Raw genomic sequence first — 16,932 nt, forward strand, 5'->3', positions numbered from 1 at the left:
TCTGACTTGCCCCTTCTGAGGGTGCTGGGGTTTGCTCGGGGTCCCCGGGACGCCGGGAACTGGCCGAGGCTGCTGAAGAGCGCTGGAAAGTGCCCGACCGCCCCGCTGCGCGCCGGCCGCCTTGGGAGTTCGCGCCGAGTGGCAGGGCTCACAGATTTGGAGTCCCGAGGCTGCTTCTTGATTTGGTGCAGTAACACCGGGTGTCCCAAGACAGCCCCAAGACCTACTGGGGCTGCCTCTGCACAAACTTCTGATTCTGTTACAGGATCGCACTCGCCTTTGAAAGGCTGGCACAAGCCGCAGGCTCCCAGCACTGAGGTCCCGCGCGGTGCCCCCGAGAGCTGCAAGAGCAGACACTGAGGGGTGCTTTCTGACGCGGTGGCCCCCATGCTCCTATCATGGCTGACAGGACTAGGGGCTGGAATGGTCTTCCTGCATTTCTTGCAGAAACACCTATTTCCTTACTTCTGGGATGACTTCTGGTACCTGCTGAAGGTGGTTCGCTATGGAATTCGGCTGCAGATAAACTGCTCTCGCGGGGAGCTGGTCACTGTCCTGGACAAGTTCCTGAGAAATGCCAAGAAGCAGCCCGAGAAACCGTTCATCATCTATGAGGGGGCCATCTACACCTATCAGGACGTAGACAAAAGGAGTAGTAGAGTGGCCCATGCCCTCCTCAACCATTGCACACTGAAAAAGGGGGACACCGTGGCTCTGCTGATGAGTAATGAACCTGACTTCATTCATGTGTGGTTCGGCTTGGCCAAGCTGGGCTGTGTGGTGGCCTTCCTCAACTCCAACATTCGCTCCAGCTCCCTCCTGCATTGCATCCACAGCTGCCAGCCCAGGGCCCTCATTGTGGGCGCAGGTAGAGTATGGGGTGCTGATTTTTTTGTGTGCAGAATGGCAACCCTGCCTATTTTCCCACCATTTTTCATTAGACATGTTCACAAGTAGTGCTTTGGGTATGTGACAAAGTGTATCTATTAAGGGCACAACATAATTTTGCAGTTCTGTGACTGGTGGTTTAATACTCTCTCTCCCAGTGTAAACATGCCCGTGTGTTAGAGTAATATGTAAATATGTAGTAAATATGGCAGCTTTGGAAAATGTCTGAAATCTCTACTTGCAACTATTTTCTGAGAGCATCCATTGATACTTTCAGGGAAGGTAAGGACACAGAAAAAGAACTTGGTAAGTTTTAAATTTTGTCAGATGTGACAAGATTATTTGATGAGTAGGAAAGTTATATTGACTTGGTTGTGGAATACCTACCTGCCTCGAATTGTAACACTATCAAGGTCGAAGACATTTGCAGAACAAATATGTTTTATCTGAAGTGTGTAAATTCCAACCTTCATGTCTGCTCTTATTTTGCACTGCTTGGACTTGCTTAACAAGGTCTCACCCCCTACCTCCCAGCTAGCGGGTGTGATTCTGGCGCTCCCCCATTTTCCTCTGTCTGCCAACAGCGCCTTATGAGCATCATTTTCTTTCAATAAATTCTAGCCTCCTTCCTCTTCTCTCTTAGGTTGCTTTAGATGTACACACTGACACAGAACAATGAAAAGTAAGTCTTTGCTTAAATGCCTTGTTAGCAGAGAACCTAGGAAGAAGGGTTAGTTCACAAAATGGAGTTGAAGTATGAAAAATGACTTGTTTAGTATCAGCTAAATGGTTTATGCTTATTCTTCTGACATGGTGATAGGAAGGAGGGTACGGGCAAATACCACAGTAACAACCTAAGTATTTTAGATTAATAGATTCATATCAATACTTCATGCAGGGTTTTCAAATGCAAAGAGCAATATGGAAAAATAATCTTCATTTGTACTTGAGTAATTTCTAAAATACAGACATTTTCAGGTAATTTCTGTCATAGAATAATTGGACACAACCCAAAAATGAGTTGGGCAATACATTATAAAACAGTCATTTAAGACTATCACTTTTCTTTGTGCTGGTTTATTTTCCAGCTCAATTTGTGACCTATAAAGTAATAAAATATTTACTCTCAAGGCCTGATTTTATCTTATTTAAGTTAGAGGAATGGAGAAACCAGGAAGTCTTGTATGCTTTTTTGGTTCACAGTTTTTCATTCAGCAGCCATTGCTTTCAGGATTGAAATTTGGCTTCTCGCCTTAGAAAATTTTAGTGTAACACCAGCATGATAACTTTTCTTATTAACGATAAGTAGAATTAATGAGTCATAGAGAATTTTGATAACCTGGTCCACCAATGTTTACCACTTGTGCGGCAGGCAAGTGATCATGTGAAGGTGGGAGGGAAAATGTCATAGTTCATCTCAGGGTTCACTTCCCAAATTCCCATTCAGTCTAATTTAGATTGCAATTCTGGAGCAAATCTAAACCTCAAATTGTGGTATGAATTGATAAAACCATACATTTCCTCTAGAAGAGCAAACTAAGAGGACCACAGTACCACTGAAAAGATTTCTGTGGCTACGATGTTGAGGCCAACCTGAGAAACATCCCGTACATGGTCTCAGGAGTGATTAAAAGTGCATAGGGCTGCTTCCTTCTCAAAATAGAGCATTCAGACTTTGCTGTTGACTGAGTTATTGCTTAATTAGGACCAATTAATTCTGCAGTTTTACTTGTGCCAACTTTGTGCTGTGCTTGCCAATAACTAATTGCATTGTTTCCTTGTTTTTGTTTTTAACATCCTCAGTCAGTTTTTTGTATATAAGGGCCACTGTGGGATGCTGGAGTCTTTAGCCAAAATCAGTCAGTTGATTTGCTCAATAAATAGGTAGCCAGAGAGCTCAAACTTAAATCTTACTAATGTTTCATTTTAGCCTACTAAAAGTATATAAATTACACCGTTTTGAAAGATGGGGCAATTCTATTTTGATCTAAGGCATGGCTTATTGTAGATCACAGTCACTTTTCTGTACTTTAAACTCTTACTCTGTAATACTATTTTCTTGGCCTCTTGAATCTAATTGGTCAACTATATATACATATAGCTTTTAGAACTTAAAATTGTATAGGTCCTAGGTTCTCACTGGATGCTTCTGATAGAGATGTACTATTCAGTCATTTTATCTCCAGGGAGAATGGATTGAGGTGGAGAGACCAGAGAAGTGATTTAGAGAGAGATAAGCCAGACAGACCTGAATCTCTTTTATGGTCTGTCATATCTTAGAGGTATGATTTAAGATAAGATCATCAGTTGCTAGGTTTCACTTGACTTAGTTGTAAATGGTGATGATACCCTCTAACTTCACAATGTAATTCTGAGGAGTAAATGACCTAGCTTTTGTAAAGTGGCTAGCTGAGTGCTTAGTGTGCACTAACTAGATCCTTGGTGAATTGAAGCAATTGCTATTTTTATTATAGTCATTTGAGACTTTTAAAAAGGGGTCTCATTTGTATTTTACTGGTACAAACTAATATGGCGTTAGCTATAAGAAATGCTAGTAAGCAGTTTGTTTGGAAATGGACTTTGAACACTTTACTTTGGTAAGTTTCAATGAAAAGTTATTTTTCAGAACCAGCTTCAAATAGGTTTTACAGGCAATACAGGTAGAGTTTCAGTCATGCCAGGTTTCTGATAATTCATCAGCTAAACCCTAGGCAAATGTTATACTTGCTATTGTTATCATTAACAGAAATATTGGCAGTTCCCATTTACTCAAGGCTCTTTATATAAAAGGCACTCCCAATGATTCTGAAAGGAAGGTACACAGCTATGTTTTTATGAAAGTTAAGAGGGAAAGAAAGTCACTTAGGGTATCTTGGTTGATGCAACTTAGTCAAATACAGGACAAAGACTCAGAACCTGGTCTCTATGAATCTGCTAGATGGCCATACAGTTGTTTTGTGAACTGTCAATCCCCTGTTGATATAACCATGAAAAACTTTATGCTAGCTATCTGAAAAGTAAAATAAAAGTTAATAATAATAAGACATTGGATTTTTTGCAAACTATAAAACAGTAATATAAAACAAGTGAAATGCTTTTTAAAATTAGTATTCCCTTCTCTTGTAGTTTGAAGTCTCAAAAATACTTGCAAGTGGTTTTGTATCTGTATAGCTTGGTTTAGAAGAAATGTCAAGAGACATCACAAATTTCCTTGGAAAATTTCAGTGCTTATTGAAAATTAAGTAGTTTTAAATTGAACCTTAGTCCTTTCACCCAGAATTTCAACCGTGGTTTCACTAGTATTGCATCCTTCCAATATTACCACTTACCTATATGTGCTTTTCTCTTAGAACAAACAGAAAAATGGTGGGATACTTATATATGATTTTGAAAAGTATATGTAACTATAGCCTTTTCATATATAGTAGTAATAATAAATAATAGTAACCCCTTCCTTTTAAAAGTTGTTAATAAATTATAACGTGTTTTGTACACATCTTATGTGATTCTCAGCTCAGTCATAACCTTGCTTTAAAGATAAGGAACTCATGGGTTAGGTGGGGTAAGACAGTGTGGCAACTGGAGCCTGAATTTTCTGGTGCTAAGACATAGAAATCTGTCAGGTTCATGCTTGTGTTTGTCGCCATTTCTCCTCATGTTCATTATTTCAGCTCCAGCTTTTCCCATTTTCTTCTTTCCCTTATCTCCAGCCCCATCCTGCTCCTTTTCCTTACCCCTCCCTCTGCCACCTTACAATTCACATTTACTTTCTTTTAGCACCTATTACACTAAAACCTCCTGCCTCAGGTGTGGTCTTGTGACTCATAGTGACCCAATGGAATGTTGAAAATCTAGTCGCCCATTCACAAATAGATTTTTGTGTGACCTTGAAGCATAGGCCAAGAGTTCAGATGGAAACACCCAAACTCATGCTGCAGTAGTTGCAGATAGCTTCATAGTGCTGCATCTTAACCCCTAGCACCACCAGGGAGGCCCCATAAATAAATAAATCTTTTTTTTTAAAGGAAACCCCTAAACTATCAGGTATATAGGAGCACTCAGTGACTGTTGGGAGCCTGCTGCCTAAAAGGAGCTGGAGTTTTCTGAGAGTACCTGTTTACTCTGCATAAGTAGTTCCAAAAGGTTAGAAGTTCTGCAAACAGAACCTCTTCCCAAATTGACTCCTGTTCTCAAGTACATGCTGGCTTGCATGCATGTTCCCTGCTAACTAAAAAGACTTGTTCCAGCAGTAATTTATTAATTTGTATAAGCATAAATACAATTGCATACTATTTTCTTGTTCCTTTCTTCATATTTTAATAAATGCTTGGGCTGGGAGAGTGAAAGACAGAGTTGCTCTGGATGGCACTCCCCAGCCTTCCCCGGCTGCAAATTCATTTAGACTCTGAGTCTTTGTTAATAGCTGAGAACTTCATCAGCTGTCCGAGACAAGTGATTTTTTATTTACTTGCATATTTTTGCCATACTGTGAATCTTACTGCCTTTTCTACAGGCATTTTCTCTTTCTGTTTTCATGGGTTTTTATCTTTAATTATCCTAAACCAGAGGAAAGGACATTCGTAAATCTCCTCATTTATCTTTTGGCCTTGAAGTGGTCTCTAAACCATAATAATCTTGTTATTTTGTGAGCAGTCAGGGGATTCTCCCCATGTGTTGTATTATAGCAAAACTGAACAGTGACAGACAGGTGGCTTTTTGGAATGAGGAATTATTTAGTTGTACTCTGCGGAAAAGTTTAATGTAATATCCTGAATTCAGATTTAAAACAAACTTCAAAATAATCTTACTTTAAAATTGGGGGAGGGGGTATAGTGTGAATAACGGAGTCTCTCAAATTCAATCAGAATTGGCCAGTTTGCACTGATTTAATCAGACAATAACCAGATTTGCCTGTTATGAACTGAACCATAAAACAGCTGGAATATTACAGAAATCAGCATTGTATTTACATTGTACCCCAGTTCCAAAAGAGAAAACACAAGATACATGATCTGAGATTTAGCTTTTGCTTACTTATCACTATCTCTTTGGTTTTAGATTTACTTGGAACTGTAGAAGAAATCCTTCCAAACCTCCCAGAAGATATCAGCGTTTGGGGGATGAAAGATTCTGTTCCAAAAGGTGTAATTTCACTCACAGAGAAACTGACCACGGCATCTGACAAGCCTGTGCCACGCAGCTACCATGTCACCTCAAACCTCAAATCTCCTTGTCTTTATATCTTTACCTCTGGAACAACAGGTTTGGTCACTCTTTTTCCTTAAAACTTAGAAAGATTCCATCTATTGGCAAACAACCAGGATTGGCAAACTTTCTGCCATGTGTAGTTATCAAACATCTCAGAAAAAGTTCCAGGAAAACTTGGAGTTCTCAGATGCAAGAACTGTCGAACCTGGGTGAAAATTTCAAATGCTTTGACTTTACCTTGGGAAGTCACTATGTTCACTTGTTATTGTATCATTTGAAAAGATTTTCTTTAAGTTTGATAGTACGAAAGGCGTTGGAAGTTCTGTAGACTGGACCAACCTAGTTAAACTCTGAAATCTGGCCAGATCCTTTCACAAGGTCTTTGCTAGCTTCTTTGTTCCATTGGCTCCTGGGCTATAAAATGAAGAGAATAGTTTAAATAGTTTCCAATTAGCCTTCTAGATTAAAAAAAAAAAAACCTGTCAATCTATTTTAAAACTGTTCTCTATAGTCTTGTGTGAAATGAGAAATCCTAAGCACAATACAAATATAGCCACAATTTGGACTCTTGTAGCAGGCTCTTCGGATTTTCCTTAGGGAAATGGGAAGTCTCGAAGGCATTGCAGATTTGGGAGAAGACACAGAATAGAATCAAGTAGCTAAACGTTTTTAGGTAAACAACAACAAAAGAATAAAGATATTCCCTAAGAATTCACTCTGAGTTTGATCCCAGCCAGGGAGCTGACCCACACGGCACAGCAGACCTCTCCTGTCTCGCCCGCTGCTCCCCTCAGCAGTCTATTTCAGTAGATCCACCTGTTCTGCTCCCCACTGTCTCTGGTGAATCTTCTCACCCCCTGTTTTTTTTCTACCTGACATTTATTTGCATTAGAGTTATACAGTATAAAGATGAACATTTCTAATAGTTTTAGAAATCTTAAAGAGAAGCATCCCATGCGCTCATTCTCATTTCTTCATCCCCAAACCAATAGCATTCAGTATTTTTAGACATTTTTACAGCCACTTCCATATCTTTATTTTTTTTTAAGATTTATTTTTTATTTATTTATACAAGCACTGGGTACAGTCAGAAGCGCGGGAGGGTGAGAGAATTCACCAGAGCCAGGCGGGGAACAGAACAGGCAGACTGAAGTACACTGCTGAGGGGTGCAACTGGTGGCAGGAGAGGTCGGCGCGCCATGTGGGACCCTCCTCTGGTGGCCGGGGAGCAGCCGGGGATTGAACCGGCTCTGCAGAGGCTGTGGGCAGCTTCGCAACCCAGCGCTCAACCGCTGTGCCACCGGGGAGGCCCACTTCCATATCTTTAAATAGAATGAATATCTTCCCCTATATACTAATAGATAAGGGGTACAGAGGAAAGGTCTCCCATCCCCATGGGTTCTTTTTAGGCTGGTCAGGTGACAACAAAAAAATAACACCAGCCAGATAGTTAAGTGAAAAGACTAAGAAAAATACTCAACCTAATTACACATGCATGAGGAATTTACATGACTGTAAATTTTAGAGTAAATTGGACAAGCTGAAGGTTTATATCCTAAGATAAAGCGTGGAATAATTGCTTGGGATGTCCAGGAATGAGGGGGTGGGCATGTTTCACATGACAAGGAGAAGATGACTCCTATTAGAAGGAATGTTTGCCCTACCTTAAGATAGGTTTCTCTGATTAAAAAAAAAAAAGTTAATTCTAGAGATGATCCTAAATCTGGGTAATCTTCATTCTTTAAGGTAATAGGAACACTTTCTCTTGAAACCCTCAGGGTCTCAATTGACCTTCCACATGCCAAGGTGACATGTATTGGAAAGCATACCCTAACCATCTCGGAAAATTCTATCTGAACATTTTTGGGAGGCTTGTCCTACAATACTTCCTAAAAAGTGTCTGCTGATTTTTCACAGTGGATGATGATGATTTTGTTTCCTTTCATCACCCACTCTCTCTCTTGTCATTTCTTTTGTTCTGCTGCACATTCTCTCCTCTGCATCATCCTAATAGTGTTTCATCAGAAGTTTTACATTGACTGGTATCATTAGCTTAGTAAACAATCTTTCTAGCTAAAATTATATTTATTTCTTATCATTTAAAATGCTCCCCAGCCTCAAATTAATCATTGTTTCTGCTTATTTGTCTACTTATTTTTTGTACATTATAACTGGTTCATACTCAACCCCTTATCAAAAAGTAACTTACATGTATATGTGGAAAATACTGTTTGCATTTTGTTAAGCCCATGTTCTTTGCTTCCCCCAGCTGCTTCATTTTCACCAGTTACTCTCTTACTGATCTGGATTTGTTTTCCACCATCATCCTGGAAATATCCTAATTAGTTGCCTAAAGTGCTTTGAAGAAGTGACATAAGCCTTTGGTAGGAAAGTAACTGGATAAAGCATAATTTTTTGGACAAGTCTCCAATTAAAAGTGATTCTTTTAAAAAATGGGTTGCCATGAGATCAGGAAAAATGTTGGGGACAGGGAAATCGGTAACTGTAGAACTAAGGATGAGTACTTCTCAAAAGCAGAGAAAAAGTAGATACTCTTGTGAATGCTTTGCTTTTGTTTGTTTTATTTTGTTTTGTTTTGTTTTGGAGATAGCATTGGTTTATACAACTGTATATGATTCAGAGGAATAGGCTTACACTTCTTCATGTATGTCACCACACCCTACCCACCCCAGAGCACCCATATCCCTTGATCCTTTACTATGAGCCAATTTCCCGCATCGTTTACAGTCCACCCTGGCACTCCTCTAGAAGCTTCGATTTCTAAACTTTGTTTTGTTTAGATTTTTAGTTCCTTTGTTTTTTTCCTCTATATTTCACATAAGTGAAATCATTCAATATTTGTCTTTCTGCCTCTGGCTTATTTTAGCATAATCCCCTCCTTCCCATCCATTTCACAAATCTTCTTTTATAACTGAATAATATTCCATCGTGTGCCACATATGTGCCACATCATCTTGGTCTAGTCATCTGTTGTTGGCACTTAGGTTGTAGATGACAATAAGCTTGGTTTGTGTGATGCCAGCCTATCAGGAAGAGCCACATAGTCCTCTTTTGTGGAATCAACGAAGTGAACATTAGGTAGAATAATAGGCAATTATTGTCAACTTAGCCTTTGAGATAAAACTGGTCTGATTAGTAGAAATAGGTAGCACAAAGTCTGTCAAATAATGTCAGAACACATGCAGTAAGAAGGTGAACTAGAGGATATCTGGGTAAAATACCTGGAAGTTACTATAGATTGTGTTTCATAACTCAAGGTGCCGTTGTGATCAAAAACCCCATGATTCCCACTGGGGATTTTTTTTTAAAGATTTATCTATTATATAAGAACTGGGGTACAAGCCAGAAGCACGGGAGGGTGAGAGGATTCACCAGAGACAAAGCAGGAAGCAGAACAGGCAGATGGGCCAAAGACACTGCTGAGGGGAGCAGCGGGTGAGTCAGGAGAGGTCTGCCTTGCCTTGTGGATATCTCCCTGGCCAGCCAGGAATTGAACCTGCACTGCAGGGGCCGCGGACAGGCTCACAGTGCTGCGCTCAACCCGCTGCACCACTGGGGAGGCCCCCCCATTTGGGATTTTTTTTAAACAATTTCATATTGAAGTAACATTGGTTTATACATTTTATGATTTTATCTGTTCCAAGTGTACATTGCTATAAATCAACATCTATGTATATTAAATTATGTTCACCACTAAAAGACTAATCCCATTCTTCACCATTCCTTTCTCTTTGTCTTCTAGCAACTGCTAATTTGGTCCTATAGTCTATGAGCTTATTTTTGTTTTATACAGTTCATACATTTGTTTTGTTCTTTATATACCTCATATAAATGAATTCATATAGTGTTTGTCTTTTTCTATCTGACTTATCTTACTCAGCTTTACCCTCTGGATCCATCCATGTTGTTGTAAATGTTAGGATTTCATATTTTTTTATATACCTGAAGAACATTTCATTGCATATATATACTTGATCTTCTTTATCCTGTCATCTATCAGTGGACACTTTGATCATTTCAATCTCTTGGTTACTGTGTAAACTGAGATATACATATATCTCTTTGAATTAAGTTGTTTTCCTACCTCAGTGCCTCCACTTTGGATTTCACCTGGCCAAGGGCATGGACTTTCACACTGTCTCTACTTTTCCTTACCCTTGGCCTTTGATTGGGATAGTAGCCCTTGCATCTATGGTCACCTGAGAACACTAGCTCCTTGATATCTCTCCACCCACCTTCCCTGCACTGATGCATGGATCTCTCTGACGTCCCTTTTGATATCATCTGTATTCACCTCTGAGGTGCGGAGGGTACTTTAGCCTCACCCCTGGGCTTTTGGAGTCTCTCAATATTGGCCCTTTCCAAACAGTAGTTAATTGTTCCTGTGGTGAGGAAGAGTGAAGCAGGGATTGTCCTATGTCACCATCTTGGTGATGTCACTTGATTGTTGAAAACTTAATTTCATGAATAAACATTTTGAACTAAAAAAAGAATGTCCTACTCTGTATTCAAGATGGCCCAGTTGACGGTTGAATATATAAGTAGTTCTTTTTACTGCAAGAGAAGAGAAGAGAAGAGAAGAGCTACAAGACAAAAATTGGGCTTTAGTTTGTATGGAATGGGTAGAGCTATTTGTCTGAATGAGATACAAGTGCTGCATGTAGAGCTACAAGTGTGGGTCAAAATGTCAGTTGAAAGAGTGTCGCATCATTCAAAAAAGATAAACACATGCAATTTGCAGCAACATGGATGGCGCTGGAAGGGATCATGCTCAGCGAAATAAGCCAAAAAGAAAAAGAAAAATACCGGATGGTCTCCCTCATAGCAGGAATCTAGAAAACTTAAATAAGGGACCAGGAAAATGAATATAAGAAAGTGAAAATCAAAATCAACAAAAAACTATGAACCAGAGACACTTTTTGGGGGGTGGGGGGTGGGAGGGGAGGGATTGGGGTCAGAATGGGGGGTTTGCAATTGTATGGGGGAATATAAAAATAAAATTTATTATTTAAAAAAAAAAAAGTGTCACATCAAGGAAATTGAGGCAGGACATGTAAGTAGTCAGTGGCAAAGAGATCCAGGAAGAAACATCAGCAGCACAGCATCACATGAGATGAGGGCATATCCGGAAAGGCACGTAAGAAGCAGGTGGGAGGTTTTGCCTATAAAAATTCAGGTATGGGAGGGCCTCTCTGGTGGCGCAGAGGTTGAGCACTGGGTTGCGAAGCTGCCCGCAGCCTCTGCTAGGCCAGTTCGATCCCCGGCTGCTCCCCGGCCACCGGAGGAGGGTCCCACATGGCGTGCAGACCTCTCCTGCCGTCCGCTGCTCCCCTCAGCAGTGTACTTCGGTCCTTCTGCCTGCTCTGCTCCCCGCTCTGTTTCTGGTGAATTCTCTCACCCTCCTGCGCTTCTGACTGTACCCAGTGCTTGTATGTATGTATGTATAAATCAATCAATAAATAAATAAATCTTTAAAAAAAAAAAAAGAAATGAGTTTTAAAAAAAAAAAAAATTCAGGTATGGGAGAATATTTAATGTGTTAGGCAAGCAGACATAGCAAAGAACTGCTCCAATCTAGGATGGACAATGTTAAATGTAGGATGGACAATCTAGGATGGACAATGTTAAATTCAATTCCTGGAATTTTCAAATAAAGTCAAGTCAGGGGTGCAACATGTTTGCAGAGCTTCTGATGTTAGTGATCCCCCCTCCCACTCCCATCTTCACCAACTCCTTTGACAAATGACTAAGTAGACCTATATCAGCCCATGGGGTTAAAAAAAATAGAGGGGCCTCTCTGGTGGCCTAGGGGTTAAGTCTCAGTGCTATCACCGTCATGGCCTAAATTCGATCCCCAGCCAGGGAGCTAACCTACATATGGGGCAGCAGACCTCTCCTGTCTCACCTGCTGTGCCCCTCAGCAGTGTATTTCAGTCGATCTGCCTGTTCTGCTCCCTGCTCTGTCTCTGGTGAATCCCCTCACCCCCACACCTCTGGCCTACACCCCTGTTCTTCTATGCATAAATAAATAAACAAATCCTTAAAAAATAATAAAAGTAAAATAAGAGAGGCCACATTAAAGCTGTACTGTCTGTGCTCTTCACTCCTGATCTTACTATTATTTGTTTGCTTCCTGGGCCCTCCCAGCCTTGGGACTCTGCTTGCTTCTGAGACATTGGATACTCTATCACCATAGTGTTTTATGAAGCAGAATAACTTTATTGACAAGATAGATTTGAGAAGGGACCCTCTGCATAAAGACTTTATGAAAATATTAGGACTCTTTGAACTGATAAGATATAACTGTAATGCCATGTAATCTAATAAATTAATTCCAGATATAATAGTTACCATTGAGAAAACAATTTGTGTTCCATGGTATGGAAATATAGCATGAAGCAAATAAAATATCACCCATACTCAACCATAAATATCAAGTTACATTTTCTATTAACTGGATAAATTTATTATGCTGACATGATAAATAGAGAAGACTTTACCAATATGGAAAATATGTGAGCTAAAACTGCTCACAAAAGCATTATATACAAAACTTTTTCTACACTAATTACAATGTCTGCTTTTCATGGACGAAGACTGAAATTAAAAGAGAACACTACATTTGGATCATTAATGTATAGAACAGTTTCATTATGTTGCCTCATGGAATCTGATATCTGTAATGCTCGGTTTTAAGGGCATGTTAAGCATGGCAAAATGAATGGCTCATCATTGAAATAGAATGTTACTTGAAAGAGTTTGTTAGAAACTTGCTATTTTAAATATGGTTTAGAATTACATTGTGATTTGTCTCTTTCTGGTTGTACATTTTTAGAGTTTTGTCATTTTGTGCATTCTTAAAGCATACTTGGCTCTTTGAAACCAAATATCTCTCAAAATCCATGTAATTTTGCATTTTTGACCCTTCTGATAGAGTATAGATTCTGGAACTTACAACAGTAACTTGCCTTTACATGGACTCTTTTATAAAGCACATAGAAAAATTGGATATATTTTGCCTTCATTGCATTTGTACGTCAGTGTAGCCTTACTTTCTATGACATCAACGCATTTTTTTCTGCTTCTTTTCTTCCAGGTCTACCAAAAGCAGCTGTGATTACTCAACTGCAGACTTTAAAGGGTTCTGCTGGATTGTGGGCTTTTGGTTGTGTTGCTGAAGACATCATTTATATAACCCTTCCTCTGTATCATAGTTCAGGATCTCTCCTGGGAATTGGTGGATGTATTGAATTAGGTAAGTTTTTATTTTCTTTTTGATAGGTTTTCAAAATACCTAATAATTAGAACTTGTGTTCATTAAAGTTTGAAGTAGAAGTCAGAGTGATTATGTACATATCATATAATACAATGCCTATGAAAAGGACACAATTTCATGACATACTGAGAGTATTCTTGAAATGGAAAAAGCAGCCCCGGTAATTCGACCATGTGTGTAGAGGTGGCTCTTGACCAAGTTTCTCCCTCCATCCTGTTATGGTCTACCACTGCCTCTTTAAATGGTGGTAGGTGCCTTACACAAGGGTAAATGTGAAAGCTTCATAGCTTTTAAGGCTTACCCTTGGAAGTCACGTGGTCTTTTTACCTGCATTGATCAAAGCAAGCACAAGTCAATCTAGATTTAAGCAAAGTCACACTGTGAGGGCACTTGCATAGTAGGAATTGTCAAAGCTCTCTGTGAAAACAACGTACACTAGATTCTCACTAAGTCCATTGGTATCATTTGTCACACAGTGGATTCTCTTCACAAATACGCTTACATTAGTAATAACCAGCTAACCCTGAATAATATATAGAGAGAGCTCATTCACTACTAATTATACATGTCTAAGTTACAATAAATGTGTGGAATATTTAAAATATGATGACTGTCCACAATGAATAAAAATAAGGATCAAGATACTAACATTTTCCTTGGAACATGTTCAAATGTCTTACCTTCTTGTTGACATTGCTAATTCTTGACCTCAAGCTTCTGACCTGAAGATTGCTTTTTAAGGTCTAAAAATAAATAAAATGTATATAGTCGAGGTCAAGAATCAGTGAATATTTTTGTTTCTGGTAGAAGGAGGACTCTTTATCTGTAGTCTTGTACTAATACTTGTAACTCTTTACTAATTTTGATGACTTCTTTTATCCCATGTATTGCAAAAAGTATATTTGTAGTCAAAAAATAAAGCTGCAACATGAATTTTTTTGAAGATTTATTGGATTAATGTTGTGAAATAAGCTTGAGATAAATGGTCAGTTATAAATTATAAAAGCTTTGAATCTGAGGAAAAGTATTGTAGACAGACCAACATCCTTTTTGTTTTATGTTAATTCTGTCCTTGAGTTTTTCCCTAGTGGCAGTTTTTACTTTTTCTTTTAGGTGCTACGTGTGTGTTAAAGAAGAAATTCTCAGCAAGCCAATTTTGGAATGACTGTAAAAAGTATAATGTGACAGTGTTTCAGTATATTGGAGAACTCTGTCGCTACCTTTGCAAACAGCCTAAGGTAAGAGTAATCATCAGAGAGAAAAGGTAATTTCACAAAGAATAATATTAGGAGAGAAAAGTGATGTTTGTTTATATTCCACTTTCTTCCAGAATAACATTTAATGCCTTACAAAGATATATGAAATACCCAAGATAAAATAAATACAAAACAAGTGAGAGGAAAAAAAAAGGAAAACCATCCAGAAAGATAGTGGTGCACTTTATATTATGGCAGGACAGCAGAGACTCACAGTCCAGTCCACTACATTGTAGAATGATTAAAATTCCTGTAAATATAGGGTGCAACTGATTAGGAAATTTAGATGCATGCTATGCTTACCGAAAGTAGTTATTCCAAGGTTGAATTAGATTAACTTTTGAATTGCTGTTCTTTAAAAAACAAAAACAAAACCTAATGACATTGATTTTACTTGTGTCTCTGTTTTTTCCTGGTGAATAAATTATTACACTAGAATATCTTTTTGCTTGGTTTTGCTTTAAACTTAAGATGCAGTGTTGCTTTTATTTGTACTTGCACCCTCTACCTAAAGTAATCATTCCCACATACTTTTGATAAATTGCTCCCATTTGGAATTAGACAAGCACAAAAAGTTGCAATAGCCTAAGGTGTGTCTTAGTTTGTTTGCTTTTTTGTGCTCAAGTTATTTGCCTTTTCTTGGTCTTATTATATTTTTTAAGATTTATTTTTATTTTATTTATTTATACAAGAACTGGGTACAGTCAGTAGCGCGGGAGGGTGAGAGAATTCACCAGAGCCAGAGCGGGGAGTAGAGCAGGCAGAAGGACCGAAGTACACTGCTGAGGGGAGCAGCAGGCGGGGAGCAGCGGGAGGCAGGAGAGGTCTGCGCGCCATGTGGGACCCTCCTCTGGTGGCCGGGGAGCTGCCGGGGATCGAACCGGCGCTGCAGATGCTGCGGGCAGCTTCGCAACCCAGCGCTCAACTGCTACACCACTGGGGAGGCCCTTATTATATTTTTAAATGCTTATTTTTTTAATTCAAGTTTTTAAATATTCTTGAGACTCAAAACAGACTCCTGTACTCCCATCAACTCCAACCCCTTGAAGGATGGTGATAGAGGATGTCTCCATACCTGAGATAAATCTGCACCTGGGATGGGGCTGTTGAGCCTGTTGACCTGCCCTTAGCCTTTGAGAAGCTCCTTTCCTAAGCTAGGGGACCTCTGGTCATCGCCTTTGCTATTATTACACTATGTCAAGTCATGGATGATGGACTGGGATATATTCTCTTGCACCCTCTGGCTATATACACCTTGGACATGAATCATTTAGTTACAACTCAAGTGAAACTAGACTGGTGTCATTGCATTAAGGCTTTATTAAAGATAAGCAATTACACAGGGGGAATGAACACAGAAAAGAATATGAAACTGGATAATTTTATGTACAAACTGGATAGTATTTATTTTAAGCTACTAATCCCTAATCCACATTCATGTGGCAGAAACCACTGTTACCCCACAACTCCATGTACCCTTCCCCCGCAACCTTTTTTTTTTTTTTTTTGGTCAGGAGCAATTCCCCAGGTTCATAGCTAATATAGGAAGTCCCAAAAATATGTTTTGAGTTTTTTGATCTTTATTTCCTCAGGAAGACTTTGCTTATCAGTGTTATGGTCTCACATGAAGAGCTCCAATAGAATAATATTAATGCCTTAACCTTACATATTTTCTTTTTCAGTTTTCATCATATTCTCTGGTGGTATGGTATCTAGACTAGGTTAATGTAAGGAATGATAGCCCTCTCATAAGATAAATGCTACCATTAGTAATGGACATGGTAGGCACTACCCAATGAGCTTCTTCAAGGCTTTTCCAAACCTTGCCCCCTGCTATTCCTTTTTCCTCTCATCCTTTAATAGCAGCTTGAACCTTTGAAAGGTCATTTGCTCAGTGTTTACTGAATGGTTGAATACATGAATTTTTTCTAGAGTTTGCCCATCTAAATAATGCTGTAATTACTCTGTGCATGCAATATAGCTAATACAAGGTCTCAGAAGTACAAGTAGTCAAAGGATGTGATTGTTATGGTATATTGTCAGATTGCTGTTTAAAGTGGTTGACAACATTGAGAATCTCATCAACATTATGAGATTATGTCCATGGCATAGTTTTTTTTTTTTTATCAGTATGAGGTATTATTAAACAGAGTAGCCTTCCAGTTGTGTTTCTTGGAGAACTAGATGTTTCTTCAAACTTCCTCAAAGTCTTTGAAGTTTGGAGGAAAGAGAAACTAGGCCAGTTGTCACAGCCGAGTCTTTCAAACATGGTAGATGAAACCC

The 16,932-nt window shown here is 39.1% G+C and overlaps 1 protein-coding gene across 1 annotated transcript in view; it reads left to right on the forward strand.

Annotated features, from left to right (window-relative positions):
• Positions 1 to 384: 384 nt before the first annotated feature.
• Positions 385 to 16,932, forward strand: part of SLC27A6 (solute carrier family 27 member 6) — a gene marked incomplete at its 3' end in the record, with an annotated part of 56,765 nt that continues 40,217 nt past the window's right edge. The window contains exons 1-4 of the mRNA XM_084252505.1: positions 385 to 868; positions 5,947 to 6,150; positions 13,214 to 13,372; positions 14,507 to 14,631. Coding sequence (XP_084108631.1) covers positions 388 to 868; positions 5,947 to 6,150; positions 13,214 to 13,372; positions 14,507 to 14,631 — 969 coding nt within the window. The 5' untranslated portion in view covers positions 385 to 387. The remainder of the gene's footprint in view (positions 869 to 5,946; positions 6,151 to 13,213; positions 13,373 to 14,506; positions 14,632 to 16,932) is intronic.

Source organism: Talpa europaea (assembly GCF_964194135.1).
Source record: "Talpa europaea genome assembly, chromosome: 13".
In the NCBI taxonomy this organism is placed as follows: domain Eukaryota; kingdom Metazoa; phylum Chordata; class Mammalia; order Eulipotyphla; family Talpidae; genus Talpa; species Talpa europaea.